At 35.7% G+C, this 25791-nt stretch overlaps 2 protein-coding genes across 2 annotated transcripts; one reads left to right on the forward strand and one right to left on the reverse strand.

The window, feature by feature from the left end:
* Positions 1-584: 584 nt before the first annotated feature.
* LOC108992164 lies at positions 585-5363 on the forward strand. The gene is made up of 3 exons (XM_018966632.2): positions 585-918; positions 1002-1091; positions 5105-5363. Exons 1-3 carry the CDS (start codon positions 658-660, stop codon positions 5180-5182), a joined length of 429 nt encoding a protein of 142 aa, XP_018822177.1. The 5' UTR covers positions 585-657; the 3' UTR covers positions 5183-5363.
* Positions 5364-24552: 19189 nt separating this feature from the next.
* On the reverse strand, positions 24553-25113 carry LOC108992160. The gene has a single exon (XM_018966629.2). It carries the CDS (start codon positions 25111-25113, stop codon positions 24553-24555), a length of 561 nt encoding a protein of 186 aa, XP_018822174.1.
* Between the last annotated feature and the right edge of the window lie 678 nt (positions 25114-25791).

Raw genomic sequence — 25791 nt, forward strand, 5'->3', positions numbered from 1 at the left:
ACTGAATATATTGATCAGATCCGAGCAGTAGATTTTTACAGTTTTCGCCTAAAAAAATGTACTAATGTATAAAATTAATAGTTTGAAACATGAACCCTACTTCATTTTTCGCCCCTGAACCAAAAAACTACATTTCTAACTTCTATATATCAACCCTTCCTTTTTAGCTACTGGAAAACCTCTCCGCTTTTTTGAGTGTTTTCCAACTTAGTGAAGAGAGAAAGAAAAAGCAAGGAGCTTCTAGAAACCGAAGAGAGAGGAACTTACCTACAGGTTCAGCGGGAGAAAACCTTCCGGCGGAGTTGTCTGTAGAAGCTGACGCTTGAAAGATCCGGCGAGAGAAACGGCGGCGGAAGCTCGACGGTTAGGGTTTCGGAGAGAGAGAGAGTGAGAGGGACAAGTGAGGTCTGGAACTGATTCTGCAGTCCAAAACTCCAACGGTTAGCTCGGAACGTAAACGACGTCGTTTTTTTTATATACAGTTTATTTTTTATAAAACTGTCGGGTTACCGGGCCGGGATGAACAGTCCTTTATTAATCAATGGGCTGGAGAGCAGATCATAAAAAACACGTCAATATCTTGAGAACGGCCCACAAATATAATCCAAACTCAACCCCAAAGTTAGGGGAAGCTATCCGGTCGGAGGATTTGTTTGTATGAATATGGCAATTGCATTCGCAGCAGTGGCAAGACCATCCTCGATGGTGTTGCTAACGAGACAAAGATCCATACCCAGGTGGGTCTTCACCCCTCTCGCTTCTTCATCTTTTTCGTCGTCGACTTCTTCCTCCACTCCTTCCAGAAAGCTCGTTCTCTACTCAAAGCCCGGTTGCTGTTTGTGTGATGGCCTCAAAGAAAAACTCCAAGCTGCCTTCTTACTCTCCGGCCCTGATTCCCTTCACGATGTTGATTTACAGGTAAATATGCCCATCTGTGTGCGTGAGTGTGTATATGTTTATTTTATGCGTGTATATTGTGAATGTGTCGGTGAGTTTGTCAGATAATGGATATAACCAGCAATCCTGAGTGGGAAATGGCTTATCAATATGAGATACCCGTGTTAGCCAAAGTACTCTCTGATGGCACCGAGGTCAGTTTTGTTTTAAATTTTGTTAGTCAAAGTCTTTTTTTGTGCTAATTTTGTTGTCTCAGATTTTCAAAGTTTTAACGTTCCTCGCCTTTATATAGCTATTTCTTCTTTGCCGCAGCGCTTAAGATTTTGAAGTAGCATTTGTAGCCTACGTGTTATTCATAGTCTTTATTAAAGGAAGAATTTAAATTGCTAGTGGATGTGCTGAAATATCCCAACATCTTTTCCACTTCACATAAATGTAGCTTCTTAATTAATTGACGGCCTTTGCTGATTGAAACTATGTCATGATGCACCTTAGTGTGTGGGATTAGTTTCTGACGGTTGTTAGAAAATCTACCATCTAAGGTTGTTTAGCTAGTTATAGCATGTGCAAGTAGCACCTATACATTTAAGGTACTAAACATGATTTACCGGTTCGGAATTCAGACTGATGGTTATGATGTTTGAAAGGGTTGGTGGATGGTTACAACTATGGTCTATAAGTGTAACGCCTCAATGAAAGGCCCAAATCACATGACCTATACTCCAAAAGGACGAGTCAATGATATAATTGGAGTCATATTGAAACATTATAAAGAGCAAGAACTTCTCATTTCCAAGTAATGTGGGATCCCATACACCACCTTCCTTTATCCTTATCATATGTGGTATCACAATCTCCCCCTCTTAAATTCCTGACGTCTTCGTCAGACCAATTATCGTAGATGGCATGGCTTAAGCCCCATATTTCTGGTTGGGATAGGCTCTGATACTATTTGTAACGCTCAATCGAAGGCCCAAACCACATGGCTTATACTCCAAAAGGATTAGTCAATGATACAATTGGAGAGCAAGAACTTCTCTTTCCTAAGCAATGGGGGATCTCATATACCACCTACTCTTATTCTTATCATATGAGGTATCACAATAAGGAAACCAATGAAACCCTTAAAAAAGCCTTCTTTAAGCACATCAATAACTTAAAAGAGGAAGATGAATTCCACTTGTTCATCTTCTTCACCCTCTCTGCATAGCCAAACAACCTATCCATCCTACATTTATAACACCGTCACAATGAAGTTTAGCACAATCTTTGGGACCTTCAAGATATTCATAAAAAGGTTTGTTCTTGCTTTTGCTATCTGACAGGCTTCTGCCACCATTGTTGTTTTCACGATAAAGAACATTTTCAAAATTTCATGTCCTCCTAGGCTTACCTCAATGCTCAGATTAATCATTCTGTTTCCAAGTTCTGATGCATGAGTTTTCTATCATAACTTAATCCCTGAGACAGTCATTTCAACTATAGTGATGTGTAGGACAGCCAGTAGATTCTATGATTAGGGATCATCTGATCATTATAGGTGGAGAAAAGTTTTATTATTTAGATCCAGAGGATTGGTTCAGTGATTATAAAGGGAGAAGGTCAAAGTAAATTATGTTTTTTTATTTTGCAATCAAGAATAAATGAGTGCTGTGGAGGGGCTGGACCAGTGCACTGAGTGCAGTAATTAAAGTACTTTATGGGTGCCTTTGGATGGTTATTCGGTGGTTGGATTTATTATCTATTATAAAGTAGGACCTAAAGAAAGACAGTTCTAGATCCAGATGATGAAAGAACTAGGATATCTTTGAATCTCAGTGGGCCTTCCAGGAATCTCACCTATAATTTCTTTTCATAAATTATTTATCAAAAAAAAAAAAATTCTTTTCATACATTAGGAAAGCCTTCTAAAAGAGACCACTCAATCATCATAGATGTATGCCAAAATGATTTCCAAATTTCTTCCATGGACAGTTTACTTAAGAAAATCTTCCTTGCTCTTGTATACTTCAATCCTTAAGTTTTCAATACTGATTTGCTTAATAGTAATGCTAAATATAGGCCTAGAATGTGCAAGTCCTACGCATAATTTTTGAAAAAAATGAGACCCACCATGAAAAAGTAGATCTTTTCATGTGGGTCTCATTTTTTTTTCAAAGGACTTGCATGGGACTTGTACACCCTAAGCTTGTACAAATTATTTTCCATTGCCTTTAAGAAGTTCAGGATGATATCTCTCCTCACTCTCTGCCTATATGACACTTTTAAGGTCCCAGGCTTGGAAGGGCTTGAATTTGCTCGTTGTAGGCCCTGCTTCTTTTCAACTGCTGATAATATATGGGGGTTATCCCTGTGATATGCTTTTTTTCCTCTTTCTCAATGAAACTGGTACTAAATTGCCTGCTCACACACAAGTTTCAGACCCACCAGCCATTAGAAACTTCTATACATCATCAACCGGATATTTGTGAATATTAACTATGATCAAATTACTGTGAGAGATCATATAGTTTGTTTAACTTGATTCTATTGGTTGTTTTTATTCAAGCTTGTTGTAAGACTATGTCGCACGATCTTCTGCTACACCCTGCATTTCATCACTCCTTGGTTTCTTGTCTTCTTTCTTATCACCCTTGTTCTTCTAGTCTTTACACATCCTTTAAGGCCTCGTTTGGATGTTGAGATGAGAAATCTATGAATAGTAGTGAAATGGTTTGAGTTAAGATATTTTATGTAATTTTGGGAAAGGAGAGAGAAAAAGTTGAATAAAATATATAAAGTTAATATATTGTTAGAATATAATTTTTTAATATTATTTTTGTTTTGGGATTTGAAAAAATTGATTTTTTTTATAGTTTTGTTTGGAAGTTTAGGAAAGTTGTAATGATTAGGTAATAATTAGATGAAAAAGTTAAGATTTGAAATTAAAAAGTATGTATTTAAGTGGTGTTTGGATGTTGAAATAACAATATATCCTCATTATTAATGGTGGGGCATGTTGTTCATACAAGAATCCTTATGTTTTACACCATCCCAAAGTATGTGGGTATGGACAAGGTTGTATTGGGCCATCAGGATAACCTTCCTGAAATGATCACTCCCATGTCCAATAAAATGTACTGGTTAGAGAGATGGTTGTATTCCACCCACTATGGTTTTGTTAACTTGGATTCTGATGAGCATTGTTTTACTAGATACTAGACTGGTGATTATATATACTTCGGTATTCCATATAAGATAAAACGAATGCCCATGGTTTCTACATCTATCAGGCAACTCAGGTAATTTTCTAGCATGTAGGCTTTAGAAGTCTGAAGGTTCTTGCCTACAGTAGTATTTCACATTCTTCCAAGTGATATCTGTAGACAATCATTCCTCAATTAAGTGGGCAGAGTTTTTCAAGGAGAAATGTCCAGTGGGTGTTAAACAGTCTTATAGCTTAATTAGCTGCCCCTTCCATTATTTTTTAATATTCAAAGTAAGCTACACAATATAGCTGAGACAAATATTGCGAGTTGATTATCATATGGTCAGACTATCAGCAAGTCTATAGCCTGTGGTTTAACTAATCAACCTAATGTACAATAATCCGCCCACTGTAGTACCCCCACGAACTTATTAACTAAAGTTGGTCCCTGCTGGCAAAGGCTGTGTTTTGCAATGGAAAACTAGCAATGTTTAATTATTGTAGGCCAATCATTCTTTCCTATATCGTATTTATCCTTACGCCACATGTGATATAGCGGTAAAGCACTTCGCGCTTGTTCATCTGTTCTTTTGATATTATTATCTATTCCCATTCGTTTAGAACATTTTGGTTTTCTTTCTTTCTGCCTGCTGCTCTTTCATAATCTCATAGGTGACACATGCACGTGTACACGCCTTACTCAAACTGTCTGCAGTGATGTTTTTCAGTCAGGCCCGATTTCAGCATTAAGTTTGTAAGGTTCAAGCTTGTTGTTTGCATTTGGAAAGCTAGATTCATGTCATCCTGATAATTTGCTTTAAATGGCAAAAACTTCGGTTGACTATCATATCACCACATACTTAATATTAAAAAGAGGCAATAGAATTTCAATGGGTTGGTCAAAATGCCAGCAGCTTGGAAGTGATATGAGACTATTCCTTACTAGAACTATGTTAAGTGAACTAGAAGTTTCCTTGTGTTTTGAAGGTGATGTCTCTCACAAGCATCAATATGTTTCAGGAAATCCTACCAAGGTTATCTCCACGTCTTGGAGTGGAGCTCGTCCAAAAGAAGATTGCAGCTGCTTTGAAACAATAAGAGGATTCGAAGGTCACTGAGTGATCGATACTCAAGGATGCTCTTTTTTTTTTTAATATAAAGATCATAAGTGCGAAGGATGATTTTATTACGATTTTTTTAACGTTGATTTAGGGAAGTAAATTTTAAACATTAATCAAATCAGGCATTCTGTCTCTTCTGTGAAGTTGTTCTACTTCAATTTCCACGTTTCTTTAAAGACAAATCAAGTTTCAAGGCCGAAGCTGTGCTTTGCATCATCAAGCACCATTCTCTCTTTTTTCCAGCACCAGTAAAGTCCACCGTGGGTTGCAGAAAATGGTTGATATGTATCTTCATTTTCATAAGCTTTTACGAATATGACTGATCTATGATTTCAAAAGACAAAGCAAGGCATTCCTTGTGGTTTGACTGCTCTTTTATCAGCTACTGATTTGAAAATGATAGAAAAAATAAAGTAATATAAGCAATTTCCTCCCATATGTATCACACCATGACAGAACATGGCAGCCAAAGGCAATGATGGTATAAACCGGCATTCAAGTTGAAAAAATCTATACAATCTCTTACTACCTTTTATGTTACAGTCTGCTACCTTTTCTTAAAAAAGAAATACTCCCGTCACACGGATTATATAAAAGTAATCACATAAATTGATGGGTTCATCAGATTGTAAAATTATTTTCATTGTAAAGTGGATCTAACAAAATCTTTTTGTAGCACTCTTCTTCCTCAAAATCTCTATTTACTGGCGTCGGTAGGTTTCAACTAATAGCTTCTTGGATGAGAAAAAAGAAAGAAAGGATTGTTCCTTATTTAAAATTCATGTTCTGACGGTACTGATCATCTAAGCTTTATGTTTCTTAACAATTGCACTAAATCATGTCTCTGTTGTCGTGTTGTATTCAAATTAGTCTCTAAAAAGAACAAGGAAAAGTGGTGAATTTTGACTGCATTATTTGTCTTCTCTTTCCCTGATCACTGCCTCTCTTTTCCTTTTTCTAGCTAGATATAAATTATAATCCCCACTCAGCTTTAACCAACATGTTAACCATATATATATCTGCCTATACTTAAAAAGCCGCTATAACGTTACTATTCATTACTGTTTATCGTGAACAGTAAATTTAAATAAGCCTTTGTTACTGTTCATCAACAGTATGATGAACAGTAAATTTTTTTTTTTTTTTTTTTTTTGTCCGTGTGAATGCCAATGTGCGACGTAATACCACAATCGTGCGTAGGGAATGAGAGAGAGAAAGAAAGAAAAAGTGAAAAAAATATTGATTTTTGAGTTTTAAATGATCAATAAAGAAGCTATTTTTTTTTCTTCGCATATTTTTTTCGCATATCCTATTACTGTTTATTATATCATACACTAAAAATCAACTTTAATTTATAAAATACTAATTTTTTATCATTAAATAAATGATGAAATTTTACTATACATTTTTAAGAGAAAAAAACTATTTAATTAATTTGAATTTTTAATATAATTTAAATTTCATAATAAATTATGAACATAAATAAATAATAATTTTATTCTTATACATTAGACTATTTTAATATTTGAAATTATACTTTATTTTTTTCTTCAATTTGACAGATGTGGCAAACGTGCTTTTTTTTATCAATTAGAAAATCTTACACCATACAAGATTTTACACAAGTACCACTAATTTCAAAATAACCAAACCATTTATAAAATACTAATATTTCATCATTAAATAAATAATAAAATTTTGTTAAATATTTTTAAAAAAGTATAACTATATAAATAATTAGAGTTTTTTTCATGTATTTTTTTAATCATCATAAACATTTTTAAAAAAATAAAAAATTTACAACATCATTGGGTCAGGAGGGAATTGACAATCTATCTCTTCCCAAACAAAATTATTGAGTTCGAGAAAGAGATTAATAGATTCTTAGGTTTTCATAAACTTTTATATATTTTTTAAAATATTATTTAAATATAAAATATTTTTTAATTTATTAATCTAATCATTACAATTTTCTTAAATATAAATTTTTTAAATTTTAAAACAAAAACTACATTAAAAAATTATATTCCAATAATATTTTAACTTTTATAATATTTTTATTTTAACTTTTTTCCTCTAATTTTCTAAAATCAAATAAAACATCTTAATCCAAATAATTTTATATATTACTATTCACAAACCATGTCATTACTATTAATACATCGATCCAAATCATATCTAAGGATATGATGTCTACGTGTGTTGTTTTCTGAAGGATGAGACTGCTGCTGGTACATTAAAAATTTTAAGATTTAAATCCAACCCTTCATTTTACCACTTCTCATTTTTTTTTCTTCGATTGGATTGCTTCGATTTATGCAATGAAGTACTATCACTATTACAAAAATTCTCCACATCTCTTTTCACTTGTTAGGTACAGAAATTGAGTTCATAAAAAGTTCTCTATATACTACTTATTTCACTTATGATTACGTTTTTTTCCAAAACATATTTATATTTTACAAAATAAGTTGTTTTTCAACCGGGCAAATGTGCCTCGCACATTGCCCAACCGCTAGTATATATATATATATATATATATATATATATATATATATATATATATATTGACTAGCAAAAATATGATGAATTACATGCAAATATGCATTGCAGTCACGTACCAGCTGGCTCCCATGGTTTCCCATCAACTTTTTTTCTTTATTTTTTTTCCTACAAAAAAAAAAAAAGGGATCAGCAAGGAAAAGTAGCTTCTCACTTTCGAATTATTTCAGTGTATCATTTTCCAAATAATTTTTTTTCCAGACTTTTGAGTCTTTCTTGCTTTTATAAATATAAAGAAGATATGATATTTCCATCAATTAACCAGAATCTTGAAAAGCGATTATAAGTTGTTGGACTACCTTTGAAACTACTTTTACGATTACATTAACAAAAGAATGAATGGTGTTGGACCTCTTCATTATGTATGCATCTCATGATCGATTTTTATGCTATATTCACAGTAAGAATAACAATTATTTAGAATGAAAATGACTATTTACGACGACAACAGATTTATTTTTATTACAAATAACTGTAAGCATTATTTTTGTAGTGAAATTACACATGCACTGACTCTAGAAGTAGTGTGTGTTCATATGTTGCAATATTATATAGAAATCAAGGATTATATAAATTAATGTGGTTGATCAAATTAATCATCGGCTTCCATAAGCACTTCAATAATAAATAAATAAATAAATAAGCACTTCATGTAAAGTAGCTGTGCCTAGTCCTCGATCATCGCAAATGATGCTTGTACGTCGGACAATATCAATGATTAATTAATAAGGATATAAACCAAACCACTTAAACAACTAAAAGTGATTTCCCAAAAGAAATGCTCGAGCAATTTTGAAGAAATATTAGGAGTGATAGGATAAAAAAATAATCACAACAAGTTCTCAATTTTTATCACAAGTAACATCAACCCCACCATTAAAGCAGCAATCACTCGGATAATGTAAGTCATCTTCTTCCAAAATGAAGTGTCTAGGACTTCCTATTTTCTTTAGTAGAGAGAAAAAAGATACTTACAAAGATTTTTTGGAGAAGATTAACAAAAAACTAGAAGGATAGAAATCAAAGTTGCTTTTACAAGTAAGACAGACCATGCTAATTGGGAATCAGTGGCAAGCACAATTCCTTCGTATCAAATGCCACAACAGCTGAAATCAGTTTGCAAGTCTCTAATTATTAGTTTTAAAAATTTCTGGTGAGATTTCTTCAAAGAACAAAAGAAAAATCTGACTTTTAAGTCTTGGAAATGCATTTGCCAACCAAAAAATTCAGGCGGACTCGATTTGAGATTAATATTGTAACATATGAATTTAGTTTTATTAGCAAAAACATGATGGGAAATGAGACAAGCAAATCCAAGCATGTGGCATTCACTCCTCAAGGCAAAATATCTCAATGTAACAAGTTTTTGGAATGTAACATCAAAATCAAATGAGTCACAGCTATGGAAGGGAATTCTCAAGATAAGAGTGCTATCAAATCTTCAATAGTTTATCGGTCAATGTATGATCAGAGCCTTGGATTCCAACATTAGAAAATTTCACACCAAAGCTTCTCTACCAAATGAACGAGATTCAACCTATTTTCAAGGTCTCTGATCTAATTATACAAAGCCCTCGTTCATGGAATACCCATAAAATGCTAACTCTTTTTGAGCAAGATAGCATTACATAAATCCAGAAAATTCATCTATCTCAAATAACCAAAGACAAGATTCGTTAACTTGGACTCCAAACCACAATGGGGAGTTTTAAGTTAAAACAACGTACCACATAGGCTCATAACGGCAAAAAACTCCAGTACACCAATGCAAAATCTTCCAAGCCAAATACTGAAAAAAACTTCGGCATTTGAAAATTCATAATAGCCACAAGTTACTAATTTGGAAAACCATGTGGAACATACTCCCACCATAGCAAGACTAAGCAATGTCATTCCAAATCTACTATCAGGAAACTGCCCGTTGTGTAATGTAGAAGAATAAACATTGATCCATCTCTTCATTGAATGTCCAATCACTATGATACTCTATAATCAAAGCAGTTGGCCTTTGAATCTCGTATTACTGCTGATTAACTCAATGCTAGATTGGATTCTAACTATTATTAACCCAGAGCAGATTCTGGGGTTAAATGACTCAGAATAGCATCCATTCAAGATTTTCGCAGTAATAATGATGGATTTTATTCGGAGACAACCGATCCACAAATGCCAAAAATAGAATAAACTAGGTTTTAAAGTCCTTCCAATATTCTATATCTTTCACTTTCATACATATTTTTCTATGTATATATTCCTCATTCTCAACTTGGTATCTTTCACTTTCAGTAAAACTGGTGGATAGATTTCCTAAATCCCAGTAATGTTGACAGCCCCCATTAGGATATTGTTTCCTCCATACTCGTCATTATAACATCACCCAAGGGTTAATGCATGCCCCTATGAACGTACTGTCACCTGTTCAGTTGATGCAACCCTATATATTTTTTTATAAGTAATGATATTGCAACCATATATATAAATGGCAATAACAAAAGCTATCAAATTGTAGAACTTTGTCCTCAGCTTGTGGCGCTGATTGGATCTATATGCGCATGACTTTGAGAGATCGTGTTATATATTATCTCCTCCTTCCCCCATGCATATGCTTTCTTTTTCATCGGTCGCTTTCCACTCTTAAGACACAAGACAGCTTGGAGGATTTGAAGAGTCTTCCATATCGATTATGACAACAGCCTCCACTAATTTAGTCTCTTCGTGTTCGTCTATAAAAGTTGATTTTAGTTTTGAATAATTAATTAATTATGTTGAGCTTATTTTCTTTTCCATATACATTTAAATTACAAGAAATCAGGATTTTTTCAACTCTCAAAATCATCGCAAAAACCCCCAAAAATCGCCACAATTGCTCATTTTTGTTGATTTTTCGTTCGCTACATGCTCAATGAAATTAAAGCTTCACTTCTTAGTTAAACCAATGATATGCAAAAATTGTTGAAAAAAAATGTATATTCCTGACGATTTTTGTCCATCGCAACTATCCCAAAAACAACGGAAATGGTATTTTCATTTAGCATTAAATTGTCGAGAAAAGTCAATTGCGACAATATATATCTTCACACAGGTAAATAAATCACCACAAAAGACTCTTATTTTTCCAGTGATATAGTATTATATTGTTGAGAAAATGTTTTTGCAGCAGTAATTGTTTGTCACAAATACTATAAAAATCACCACAAATAAGTATTTCCAACGATATTTTGTTTCGTTCCTTAAAGGTTATGGGAACCATAATGACTTTTTGCGACTAACATTTTTTGCTACAATCATACATTTCCGTCGAAAAGTGTCATCGCAAGTAAAATTTTCCTGATGAATTTGGATTCTGACGCTAAAAGCCTATTTACGACATACGTTAATCATTGCAAGATCTATTTTCTACAACAAAGGGACCTTTTGCGGTGACGCAAATAATCTATTACAAAAAAAAACTAGTGAAACATTTCCATTAGTATTCCAAACCATCAAGCGAAGTATCATTATCCTTATGATATCTTTTTATAGTATCATTAATGTGGAAGTTAATCCACATAAAACAGATTTACTAAAATAGAAGTCGTCAGAAATGGTCTTTGATAAAAGAAAAAAAAAATGGAGGTACTAAAACATTTTATATAGAAAATACAAATTCACATTATATTTCAACATGCCTTACAAGAACACTGCATCCTATTGACTTTTAATATATACCAATGAAAGAATTTTAGAGAAAATAAAGGTTTAAACAAAACATGTAATCTATAAACATAACCTTAAACCAAGACATTCTGTAAGCAATAAATTAAAACCAAGATTACAAAGCATCTAAATTAATAACCATTGCTATTTTATGCGAGAAAGCAAGTGCCAGGGCCAAGAAAAGAAATGGGAATACTAACAAGTTTGGATAATAGCATACTCTTAATAAAAGTGAGGCCCTATTCAAGTCCAAATCCTCGCAGCTCTTCTGATCTTCCACATTCAAATTTGTGGAATTACAAACTGTACCACAGTAATATAAAGTCAGAAATCAACATCATAATCTGCATTCACTCACAACCATAGAACAAATGGACTTCTGGATCCTCCTTGGCTGTAACAGATGTAAAAAGTGATAATCTATCAAGCAAACAAAAGTTCAATAGACACATCATTTATTTATATAACTAACCAGGTACATCAAAGAAAAACTCTTGAGGTTTCCTGCGACGCCACCACGCAAATGCAATTGCAGGTGCAACAATGAAGTAAAGCAGCACCCAAATATCTTCTCTTGAAAATTTTAAAAAAAAAGGTAAACATGCTTTTCTTGTAAAAGCATAATCATAAATACAAATATAAGCACTATTTACTCCCAAAACTCTTTATCAACCCAATCAACTCCCCAAATTCCACACACACAAGTCACTACCTACAAATCAGATTGTAGTGTCAGAACTTCCAACTACTGCAGCCTCCAACAAAGTTCAAGCCCATTCAAGATAATGAAAATCATTTATCTTTTCTTGTAAATTAATACACACTCAGAGCATTAGCATTGGATAATGAACAAGCACTATCATCACTATAATAAACACTATAATCCCAACATGAAGGAAACAAGCAAATTGGCCAGACATGGGTTCCACATGCTTCCGATTTGTCCGTCAGCAATTATTTTTCCCAAGAAACTTTTCTTTCAACACTTTTTCATTTAGAAAAGTTTCACAGCAATTAAACTTTTCTTTACTGATAATTTGTCCCCAAAAAGGTTAAGAGCACTAGGGAAAAAAGCTAGATCTAAAGGTACACTCTAAGGCTGGGTTCCAAAGGGTTTCTTAATTTGAAAAAGTCACATATTTTGGAGCTTGGAAAGAAAAAATCATCCAAAATCCCCCATGCATGGATACAGGTGATTATACTAATCTAGTATTGAAGACATAAAAAATGAGGTGCCATGTATTTAGTCCTAATCAACACCACCGCTTTCTAGATGCACTACTATACAGTATCCATCTTTATCTCAGGAAGTCTATGATGCTCTTTGCTCCATTTCGGAAGATAGTAGCCCCGGTCCTGAAGGGTTCGGATCTGGCTTCTATCGATCTTGTTGGCAAATAGTGGGTACTAATGTTGTTGATGTTGTGGCTGAGTTTTTCCAAGGTATGGTTTTTCCGCGATTTTTCAATGCTACTTTCTTGGTTTTAATCCCAAAAGTGGATAATTCGACGCGTTTTGACAAGTTTAGGCCGATTAGCTTGTGCAGTGTGAAATTTGCACTAAAATTATGGTTAATCGCCTTTCTTCCGGGTCGCAGTATCTTTGAGAATATTAGTGTGACGCAAGAGATGATTCATTCTATTAATAAACCTGCTCATGGTGGGAATGTTGTTTTGAAAATTGACATGGCGAAGGCCTACGATAGCACCGACTGGTCATTTCTCTTCCATGTTCTTAAAGCTTTTGGGTTCTCTGAATTTTTTTGTATGTTGATTCGTTAATGTATCACTAATCCTTGGTTCTCTGTAGTCATGAACGGTGTCCCCAAAGGTTTCTTCAAAGGAGGCCATGGGTTGCGTCAAGGTGACCCTATCTCTCCTTATTTATTCATCCTTGTGGAGGAAATTTTCTCAAGGATGATAAAAAGTCAGGTTCAAATGGGTAAGATCACTCCGTTTTTCCATCCGAGGGGTACTCCTATTATTTCTCATTTGCTTATGCTAATGATATGGTGCTCTTTTGTAATGGGGGCAAGGCTTCCTTGAAAGCTATTACTAATGTGTTGAAGATGTATGAAAGATGGTCGGGGCAAGTTGTGAGCAAAGCCAAATCCTCTATTTTTTTCTCTTCTCAGATTTTTGTTTCTAGACATCGGGCTCTCCTTCGCTTCACTTGTTTTACAGAAGGAAATATTCCTTTTAAATATTTGGGCATTTCTATTATTTCAGGAAGACTGTAGATTACTCATTTTGATGACTTGATTGCTAAAGTTCAATACAGACTGGAGGGATGGCATGCCAGATTGTTATCCAGTGGTGCGAGATTGATTCTCATTAAGCATGTGCTTCAAACTATTCATGTGCATAGCCTTTCTATCTTAAGGACTCCTAAAGCTGTGATTGAGAAACTTCAAATAATCATTAGCACATTTTTTTGGGGTGTTAAAGATGGTAAAGCTAAGAAAAAATGGCGTTCTTGGGTGGATATTTGCAAGCCTGTCTCGGAAGGTGGGCTGGGAATTCACAGCCTTCAAGATTTACCGTCTTCTCTTCACATGAAGTTAGCTTGGAACATTTTGCAAGGTACTTCTCTTTGGTCCAATTTTTTTCTTGCTAAATATGTTGGTGATAGACATATTTCTATGGTGGATCCAAAGAAAGGGTCTCTTTTTTGGAAGATTATCTTGCATTGGAACAAACTAATTCTAAATGGAAAGCTCGGGAGGGTAAAATTCTTTTTTGGCATGATATTTGGGTTGATGATGGCTCTCTTTGCGATAAAATTCAGATTTTTGATATGCCAAATCTTAAATTGGAAGATTGTAAAAATGGGTTGGGTTGGAACATCGATCTTCTTACTCGGTTGGTTGGTCATCATAAAGCTGAGGAAATTATTCTAAATCTGGGTCAGGTTAAAAATGGGAAGGATATGTTGATTTGGCTCCCTAATGTTGATGGGCATTTCTCTACTAAAAGTGCGTGGCATTGTATTCGTTTAAGGGGTCCAGATTTCCCTTGGGCAAAATGGGTCTGGCATCCTGCTCTTCAAAAAAAATGTCGATCACTATGTGGAAGGCCATTCATGATTGTATTCCTATGGATGACAAAATCCGTAGAATTGGTATTTCTATTGTCTCCCGTTGTGATTGTTGCTCCAACCCTAAGTATGAAGATCTCAATCATAGTCTTGCGCGAGGTGCTTTTGCCGAAAAAATTTGGCGTATATGTTCAGTGGCTCTTGGAGTTCCTTGGATGGAAGGTGGTTCATGGAGTCAGGGGGTGGAGTGTTGGTATAGGCGGGCCAAAAATTCAAATCACCCTAGTCAATTGCTGGGTCTTCTTCCGGCTATTATTACTTGGCAGTTATGGGGGCATCGTTGTAAGGCCTGGATGGAAGGTTTGATGGAATCAGTCCAATAGGTTTGGTGTTCCATAAAATATTGGGTTTCTTGGATTGCGTTAAAACTCAAGGATTTTAACTTGCTTTCTCGGCGTGATGAAGGTGTCTCACAATGTTTCAATATGCCATTAAATATCTTGAGGAAGAAGTTTATTATTCCTGTCAAGTGGAAGCTTCCTAAGCAAGGTTGGGTTAAATTGAATGTGGATGGTTGTTCTTTTGGTAATCCAGATCCTTCGGGTGCTGGTGGCATCATTCGGGATGATAAAGGTAACTTGCTTTGCAGGTTTACAAAAGCCACTAGGCACAATTCTAACAACCATGCAGAGTTGATGGGCTTACTTTCGATACATTGGATTGTTGGGTGTTTTTTCTATGGAGATTGAACTTGACTTCATGTTAGTGCTTAACTGGTTGAAGAAGCAGAGATCTGACCTGTGGTACATGGAAGATTATTGGGATGAAATTCTAAGTCGACTAGCTAGGCTTAATGTTTCTCTCATTCACTGCTATAGAGAATGTAACTCGGTTGCCTATGGGTTTGCTAAAATGGTTGCTAAGGGTCAAACTGGCTCTTAGTTTTCTTTATCTGAGCTGCCTGCTCCTATTAGAGGTAATATCCGGCTAGACAGAGGGGGTCTTCCCTATATTCGGAAAACTTGACGACGTTGCTAGTGGGTTATACGTGCTGGTTTATGTCCAGGTATGTCTTTCTTTGCACTCAGTCAGCTTCTTTTCTTACTCTATGTTTGTGCAGGTGTGGCTTTGAGTTCTTTTATTTTATTGTTTTTTTTAGTTCCAATTGTACTGTGGTTGAGTTTATTTGGTTTTTTTGGAGGTTTGGGTTTTTTTGGGTTCATTTCAATATTTGTATTTCCCAAGCCTCAGGTTGTAACCACGGTATTCATCCACCACAAGTGATGGCTTATTAATAAAATTGGGACGGGGCTGCTATGTGGGTGGCTTCCGGCTCTTCCTAAAAAAAAAAAAAAAAAAAATCTACATGACACATAATTGATTTCAAACCCAGATTAATCAGAACATAGAAGATTTTAATATTACCTGTAATGCATCTCATGCTTCCTAATTGGATCTCCAAAATTAAAAGTAGATTTGACATGCTGCAAACTAAGATAGCCCATGCATTTGAACCATACATGCTTATTAAATGTGAGTGATTGGTAGTTTCATACACATTCACCGAGTGTTTGCTTGTTTACTAGCAAGCTGTTGAAGCTAGCAACCCACAAGTTATCCAACACCAAATACTCCACTAGCCTGAAAGGAGCAATACAAGGAGGGCTTTTTGCTTAGAGAAATACCAAAAACTGGCAGAGTGTGTGCGCGTGCACGTGTGCGTGTAAACTGGTAGTGTGTGTACTTGCACAACTACCACATGCACCATTATTGCTTATACGAAGGAACACATGCAACTTTATGATAGGGGTGGGCAGCGGGGGCGGGGCCACGCTGTCCTGCCCCGCTTCCACTCCGCCCCCATGTGGTGAGGCAAAGTACCTTGTCCTTCAGATGCGGGAGGCGAGTGGCGCCACCCGCATCTGGCCCCTAAGGCAAGGGCGGGGGCGGAGGTAGGATAGAGGTGACCCCTGCCCTGCTTAAATATATATAATTATATATAAATATATATATATATAAAATTACCAAACTACGTCGTTTCGTCGATGGAAAAAGGGCGTCGTTTCGTTATTTGTTTAGACCCCCCCCATGAGCTTACCCTACCCAGAATCTCTCTCTCTCTCTCTCTCTCTCTCTCTCTCTCTCGCGCCCCTCGCTTCTTCAATCTGCATCTTCGTCATCATAGTCATTGTCGTCGCTATCACCATAGCCATCACTGTTGCCATCATTGTAGTCATCGCCGTCTTTGTCACTGTCACCGTAGCTTTTCGTGACTCCGTCTTTCATCTCCGTCGCCGAAGGTAAGAAACCCTAAATCTACTTTAATTTTTTGTGATTTCTATTTTATGAAATAGAGATTGGAGGAAGGATGGGGTTTAATCGGAGATGGAGGATGAGATTTTGTGAATTGGGTGCTGTGGAGACTTGATTGTGCATGTGGTTTGAATGATTGATGAACGATGTGTACTGTGTAGTCATGTGTGAATCTATCCGTGGTTTATTTATTTCATTTTTTTAATCCAAAACTCTAAATTAATTTAGTGGTTTCAATCGTTGAAACTCCTAAAAACGAAACCCCTAAATTATTTTAGGGGTTTCAAAGTTTGAACCCTAAATTAATTTTGGAGGTATACATGTCCTCATAATCTGACTATTTTTCTCTTTGTTATAATGAAATAACATCCTTTGAGTTTAACTTAAACCTTCATGCTATTGATTATTTTTATTTTCTTAGTTAGCTACAAAAATTTTGATCACCAATCTGTTTGTATCGTATTTTAGGTAGCTCAACGTGATCACCAATCTGTTTGATATGTTGTTTGATTCATGGTTTTCAAACTTTCATTTGACAAATAATTAATTGTTTGGAGAGTGATTGTTGTTCAAATTTAGATCTTTCACATTATTCTGGAGAAGATCAATATGCTTTACCAACACAGAAAGTAAAGTTATTTTAAAATAATTGACAACTAGAAAAATCAAAAGAATTTTTTCATACTTTGATCTGGTTTGATCATGATCATGTCCTAAGCTCTTTTACCAGATATTCATTATCTCTTGGTAATAATATATTGAGAAATGCTTGCCTCAAAGTTGACAATCTTGTGCACATATCAATAAATAAATAATATATATATATTTAGAAAAAAAATCTATTTTTATTTAATTTATGAATACACTCAATACACTAGTGTTCATAATGATCTCCTGTTTTTTGATACTCATCCAATCCAAAAGTTGTTTTATTTCTTCCATACACATTGATGCTCCATCTTGATCTTTTTTTTAATTTGGGTATTTAATTTTTTTTTTTTATGTTTTTAATTTGGGTTTTTTTTTTTTTTTTTATGTTTGATCTTCCAACTTTCAAATATATATGTTAATGCTTGGATGTTAATTATTTGGCATGTTGCTATGTTTGCTATAATTTGATATTTTTTGTTTGCTTGAGTTCATGGATATGCCAACAGATTCTAGTGCGAGCTCTCATTTCCATGCCCTGGGTATCCCTACCCCTACACCTATCCCTACTCCTACTTCTACTCCTATCCCTACCCCTACCTCTATCCCTACCCCTGGCCCAACACCTACCCTTACTGCACCTTGCCCCGCCCCCAAGCCCAGCAAGAAACCTGCTTCCATAGTTTGGGTTCATTTCACCAAACTAGAGGGTGGTGACCCCAATAACTCTCAAGCCAAGTGTAACCATTGTGGAAAAATTTATGGATGCCCCTATAGAAAACATGACACCTCACAATTAAATGTGTACTTAGAAGAGTAATGTAAAAAAAGTCCAATATTAAGGTCATTACAAGAGAAGAGCCAATCTAGGCTAGAAATTGGACTTCAAAAAATGGCGGATGAGACTAGTGGAGGTGCAACTTTAAGGAAGTATACTAAGTATGATCCTGATGAGTGTAGAAGATACCTAGCTAGTATGGTCATCATGGACGAACTACCTTTTCAAGTTGTTGATGGGAAAGGGTTCTAAACTTATTCTCGTTACTTGGAACCAAAGTTTAATATTCATTCTCGTCACACGGTGGCAAAGGATGTAAAAAACTATTTTTGATCTGAAAAAGAGAAGTTGAGGGGTGAATTGACAGGTCAATTTGTTTGCCTACCACTGATACTTGGATATTAGTCCAAAATTTTAATTATATGTCTTTAACTATGCATTTTGTTGATTGTCATTAGACATTGCATAAGAAAATTATAAAATTTTGTCAAATCACCAATCATAAGGATGAGACAATTGGGAAAGGCCGCAATAAAGGAGTGGGTGTTGATTCGAGTTGTTAAAGTCACAGTTGATAATGCCTCGTCTAATGATGTTGCATTGGGACATCTGAAAACCTATCATAGAGAGGCAAATAAGACAATCTTGGGTTGTGAGTATCTGCATGTGAGATGTGCGGCACATATTCTGAATCTTATTATCACTGATGGTTTGAGGGATCTTCATGACTCGATTGCTCGGGTCACAACTGCTGTGATATCTTCTCTTTCGAGGTTAGAGAAATACAAGGTTACCGCGAGGTTTGCGAGCCTAACATCCAAGAAGAGCCTTTGTATTGATATGCCTACATGATGGAACTCAACATTTTTTATGTTGGAGGCGGCTTAAGAATATAAGCTGGCATTTGCATTATTGGATGATGAAGACATCCAATATGTTAAATATTTTGATGATCATGGGAGATTGGGAAAACCCTTAGATGATGATTGGGAAATTGTATATATTTTTATAGAGTTTTTTAGGCTTTTTTACGAGGTCACCACGAAGATATCTGAAACTTTGTACCCTATATCCCATCAATTCTGTAAGTAAATATGTAGGGTAAAAGAAAAATTAGATGATATAGTCGTGAGTGGTCATATTAGGTTGTGGGAGATGACATTAGTTATGAGGTCAAACTTTGACAAGTACTGAGGAGATTTTATTAGTGCTAATATTTTGTTATATGTAATTGTCCTCTTTGACCCGAGGTTTAAGGTGGATGGCATGGTATTTGGATTGGGTTTTGCTTACGAGCAAACATGGGCGAAGCTTATTGCAGCAAGGGTTTAGAAAACCCTTAGTAAATTATTGGATGAGTTTACCGCCTTGTGAGGTGGTAATATTGCGCCACCTACACCTACCCCTTCCGCAGGTTCCAGAAGTCGAGTTTGGGAAAAGACGTAGATTGGACTTGGGTGAGAGGTTTGAGCATACCTCATTCATCCGGAATTCTGTAGAGGCTCAATTAAAGATAGATAGATACTTAGCAGCGAAGCATCTACCATTATCATGAGACTTCGATATATTAAGTTAGTGGAAGGTGAATGTCGTAAAGTATCCCATCCTTGGAGAGATAGCCCGCAGTCTTTTGGCCATCCCTGTTAGACCGTAGCCTCAGAGTCGACCTTTAGCACCGGAGGGCGTGTATTGGATTCATTTCGGATTTCATTAGCTCCTACCACTGTGGAAGCTTTGATTTGCACGCAGAATTGGATCAAGGAAACTCCAATTCATGTTCCAGATGTTCTTAAGTATGAGGCGGCTGACGTCGAGGAGGAAGGTGGTGATCAGCCTGGATCTGATATTTATTTTAATTTCATTTTCTAATTTCTTATTAATTAATTTATTTTCATTTAATTGGTATTCATTAATTTCATTTCAAATTTAATTGTAATAGTGATACATGAGACGGCGTCTACGGCTACCTCTAATGCAGTATGAATTTTTATTGGACCCACCATTGCTATGATTTGCACAATTTGTCCTTAATTTATTTTTTGCATTTATAATTTTATATCATATTTTAATATCTAATTATTTTCAAATCCTAATGACCGATTTATGCTCATCTGCATCATCTCTATCTCAAATTCCAATGGCTCAATCCCATTCTCATCTTGGTTAGTACTTTTAATATTTTGTATTTTAAATTTTTGTTCAATTTTATAACTTTATAATTCTAATTATTTTATTTTTAACTTATTAATATTTTAGGTTTTATAACTTATTAACTTTCATGATCTTGATTTTCAGTCTCACAGCAGTCGACACAACTCACCACTCAGTGAATTCACCGCCACAACGCCACCTCATATTGATAAAATTGAAAAGTTATGATTTTGTTAATATACAATTAAGTGTACTGTTGCTACAATAGTTAATAGTATAATTTGTAATATTTAATATTTTTAGATGAATTTGTAATATTGTAATAATTTATTAGTTCTCTTAATTTGTATAATTTTAAATTGTAATAGCTTAGTGCCTTAGTGATGATTATTACTTAATTAGTTAATAATTGAAACTTAGTATATAGTTAATAGTTCTATATATATTTTTAATTTTTAAATATATTTATTTTTTTTAGTTAAATTCTGAGCCCAAAGTGGCCCAAAAACGAATACTGGGTCCAAAATAAATTTTGGGCTATTTAGGGCCCAGATAACTGAGTTGGGCCAAAGGCCCAGTAGGGGGGACGAATGGAGGCCCACCCCCGCACCCCGGCAAGCAAACGGGGTACCCCTCCCCCGCATGAATGGGGGCGGGGGCAGTGGGTGGGGAAAGGGTGGCCTCGCCCCGTAGGGGCGGGTAGCACCCCTACTTTATGATTAGGTCTTTTGTATGTAATATATATATATATATATATATATATATATAAGTGAGCGAGGGGAGTGGACATATGGTTACTCTTGCCATTCTCCAAAGTCTACTTTTGGCATGTATATTGACTCTTTTCAACTTGCACACACAGTAAACCACAGCTTGTTCAAATAGTCTGTTTTCAAGATGAAGTTCAAATGCAAGCAAACAGGACAAAAGTAAGCTACAAATCACGTCCAACAAGGTTGATGATTTTGTGTGTATTTCCATTGTCACCTTAAATCTTGGGACAAGCTTTTACTTTTGAACTTAAGAAAGTTGACAAACAGGTTCCAAAGAAATGGTGAAATGGAGATCCTAGTAAATACTTTGGCTACACATGCAGCTTCATGGCTACAATGTGATAATTGAGGTGTTGGCCTAGACCTTTATTTAATGACAAGGTGTAATGCCCCGTTGCTGGAGGTCCGGAGAGTTAGTTCATATTACCTAAAATCATATCAAATATCACAACTATAAAATTAAAAAAACTCTATAAAATTTTAATTCATTTGCGCAACCAAAATATTCATATTCCTTCATATGGACAACAAAGAAATTTTCAATAACATAAATTAGAAACCCCCCAAAGACTTGAAAATATCCTTAACCCAACACATCAAAACATCCGAAAATAATCAATTATACTAACAATGATTCTCAAATAAGTACTTGTACCCTTAGGCACTTATTCATCATAATCATCACACCTTACTAAAACTTGCTACTATTGTTCTCCAGCTGAACCATCAAAATTAGCTGAAAATTATTGGAGATAAGGGGTGAGTTATCAACAATTCAGTAAGCAGAGAACATATACTAGTGTGTAAACATGAGCATTTACAGAATTCAGAATTCATAACAAAATACTTTCTTTCAGAATGCAGAACAAAACATTTTCTTTCAGAATACAGAACAAAACATTTTCTTTCAGAATGTAGAATATGAATATTATCAAAAATATTAGAGAGAAAGTTCAAAAATAGTCATAATGAAAATCCCTTTGGCATAGCATAAACTAAAACATCACATCTTATCTTATTATGTCAGAATATAGACCATGTTTAACCCCCGTGGTAGGGTTGTGCAAACCCCAGCGGTCAACCGAACAGAAATAGAATGTGAATCTTCTCCTTATTATTCTTGGAGCTCCGAGTGTGCACACAGGAAAGATCATGCAGAAAACTACTTTGCTTCCAAAGTGGGTGCACCGGAAACATAAATGTTGGTATCAACCCGAATAGAGGCCATAGTTTTACACTGGTGGTAAGGTCAGAACGGAACAGAAACAAAAATAGAAACAGAATGTTATGCCAAAGGTTTTCAAAAATCACATCATATCATATCATTTCAGAATATAGAACATCTTCAGAACAAAACATAATCAGATCACAAAAACATAATTTACTTACAAAATTTCATATTCGCTCTCTTTTGCACAATTCAGAAATAAAATGCCAAAATAGCTCATGTCTACCCCAGTCATACCAGAAAATATTTTATTCTTAAACATAATCTCATGAGTAATGCAGAGAAAATAACTGAGGTAATTCAAATTTATTTTCATAACAAAATATGCATGTTTTTCATAAACATCAACCCCATATCTTTTTTATTTTATGCAAAGTCTAACATATGAATCTTGTTTATTTGGACTTCTTAACTTTCTGATTTTTTTCACAACAGTGTTGAACAAAAATTACTCGTCACCTAAAAGATTGCCACGAAATATCCATAAATATCTTAAATTTTCACATTTTTCAACACTTAACCCTAAATGCTAGGTAACCTATTTTCTTAAAAATTAAAATTTCTCGAAATCCTAAAATATCATAAATTCTTAAATACCTATGATATCAATTTAGTTCCCTCGACTAATACATTAATTCTAAAATATTTTTGTATTAATATAAAGTGAGAATAGGCCGACTAAAAAATATTATACCAATTTTTTGCAAGCCTATGAAAATTTCACCTCCGACCTAAAGATATAGACGTTCTGACTTTGGCTTGTAAAACTCAAAGGGCATAATCTTACTTTCATCAGAATTTTATGTTCACTCTACGGGCAACGTAGCTACTTCCTATTTGAAAACTCAAAACTGAACTAGCAAGGGTGGAATGGCTGAGACTTACCGAGAGTGAAGGAGGCACGGCGGAGGCAGAGGCAGAGGTGGAGGCGCGTATGGGTGGCGGTTGAGGGTGGTCGGCGATGTGGAATAAAACTAAGAGGCAGAGAGAGAGATCACCGAGGGAATGGGAGAGGAAGTTTACGCATGACCATGCAACGTGGGGACTTTAGACTGTGGTGCTGCAGGTCCATTGGGTGGAGTCCGACGGTGGATTGGGGGAGGCGTTATCCTCGGTGTGGTTGTTGCCATGGTGGTGGGTGGTTGTCAGTGCTGGCTCAAGGGGTAGGCAACTAAGGCCACCTCTTAAGGCCCCCACCTTTTTTTTTTTTAAAAAAAAAAAAAAGAGAAGATAGTCACATGTCCAAAAGTGATCCCTGCCCAAGTTTATTAATAAGCCCTCACTTTTGGCAAAGGAAAACCGTGGTTATAGTCTCAGTACTTGATCTTTACAAAAAAACTATTGAACTAAAAACTCAAGTATTCAAAACAATACAAAAGACATAAAAAGCATAAAGGTACATTACCAAACATTTCATTTTGACTTAGCATTTCTGAATATGAGGTAGGTCACATGCATCTGTTCTGATTATCCCTTTTAACAAATGTGGAAGCTCCGTTTGACCTATCCATACATGGGACACCCCACTACTTCCTAGTCTTGCCAAATAATCACACTAGTAACTCAGTTGACTGTCATCGCAAAAAGGTTCCGCCAAAAACAAAACACAAGGCTGATGTACACGAACTAGCTTCCGTAATCTCTTCTTCGACGTTCCAATTCCCCTTAAATTCCAAAACATAACTTTCTTCATCATTGAATTTGTTTAGAGGGCTTGCTTGGAACCCATGTTGAGCTTCGTAACCTTCGTGTAAAATTTACTTTCTTTTTTGATAATTCAGAATCAGAATTTCCGACCTTCTCCTTCGCTGGATGCACCACCTCCATCTCATCCTCAGATTTTGATTCCATACCAAGATGATCTTGGTCAAAAACCACCAGTTGCAAGTCCTCCGAACTAGAAGCCCGTGTACCCTATTTTCTCCTTCGTTTTGGTCATTACCCATAACCAAAACGAAGTCTTTTTCCGCTCCACTTGATTCTGCCAACATTGTCACATCTATCCCAGATTCTAAAGCCCCAACTAGTTCCCGATCACTCTCAGTTTCTCCCTTATCAATCTCAGCATCTAAAGACACCACCCGTTCATTACTTCCATCCTTTAACTCATTTTCCTCTACATTATGAATTACCAAAACAGAGGATGTCTCGATAACCTTACCTCATGAATCTTTTGCCGTATTAACCGCATCCTCCTTCTCCTTAGGAACCCAAACTCGGTTAGATTTAATATTCCTCAAGTTCTTGTAGTCTTTCCGTTCCTTGAACTTAGTCTTACATGTTTTCAGATTATGTCCCTGCACTTTACAGCAAGAACAAAAGGCTGGCAGAGTTTCATATTCAACTTCTTGGAATATACTTGCAGGCTGTCTTGGCGTTCCAATCCAAAAGGAAGATATTGGCTCTTGATCAATATTCATAAGGACACAAACTCGCGCACCATCAGTTCTTGTTGCACACCTCGTTGCATTATCCCTACGTAAAAATGTACCTATCGGAGCCACTATATTCCTGAGGTATGATTCTTGATAAAGATTTGGTGGAAGGCCAGGTAGCATAAGCCACACTAGCACCTGCACAGGTTCCTCATCTTCTTGGAACTCCACTGTCCAATGAAATGCCCGGTATGCAGCCCCTTCAATATCACAGCTTTCCCTTGATAAAGCTTTCAGGAAATCTTCTTCATTCGAGAAGCGTACAAAAACATTTCTTGGCCGGCGCATCACAGATACCACAAGTTGCGTCGAAAGACCTCATCGACTATGTATAAAACCTCTAATACGATCCAAAGAAGGCCTCTGCCGCAGGAACTTCAAGACTAACGAAAACCGAAACGAAACCATAGATCGATCCAGCTCTTCCTTTGTAAACTGCACAAATACTTCTCCCTCAACATGCTTAGGCTACCGAAGTGGAACACTGACCTTAGGGATAGCCTGAGGTGGAGTTTTCAATAAGTCCACAAAAGTCCTCTGCCGGACTGGAAGACGTGGTGGGGGTTGGGAACCCCCTGCCTCAGCCATGCGCTTCCGTGAAGCCACTCCCTAGTCAGGGAGCAGAACCTCACACATAAGGCTTACGACGAACGTAGTCCTGCTTGGAGCGTCGTAGCGTAGCTTGTATCGTTGTGTTAAAAATTATGTTTCTTGGAGCGTTTCTTGGAGCGTTCATATAGGATTCTAGTACTACATCCACCTTGAGTAGGCATCCAAAAGAAAAAAAAAAAATTTATTATGACCCTAAAAAATAAATTATAAAAAAAAAATATTGGTTGGCATAAAAGATGGAAAATCTTTTACCTAAAATAAAATCAATCTTAATTGGTAAAATTTGGTAAAAAAAAAAAAAAGAGTAAATATAGAATTTTTACTAAAAATAAATCTTACTCAAAATATTCAAAA

The sequence above is a fragment of the Juglans regia genome, chromosome 16, assembly GCF_001411555.2.
Source record: "Juglans regia cultivar Chandler chromosome 16, Walnut 2.0, whole genome shotgun sequence".
NCBI lineage: Eukaryota > Viridiplantae > Streptophyta > Magnoliopsida > Fagales > Juglandaceae > Juglans > Juglans regia.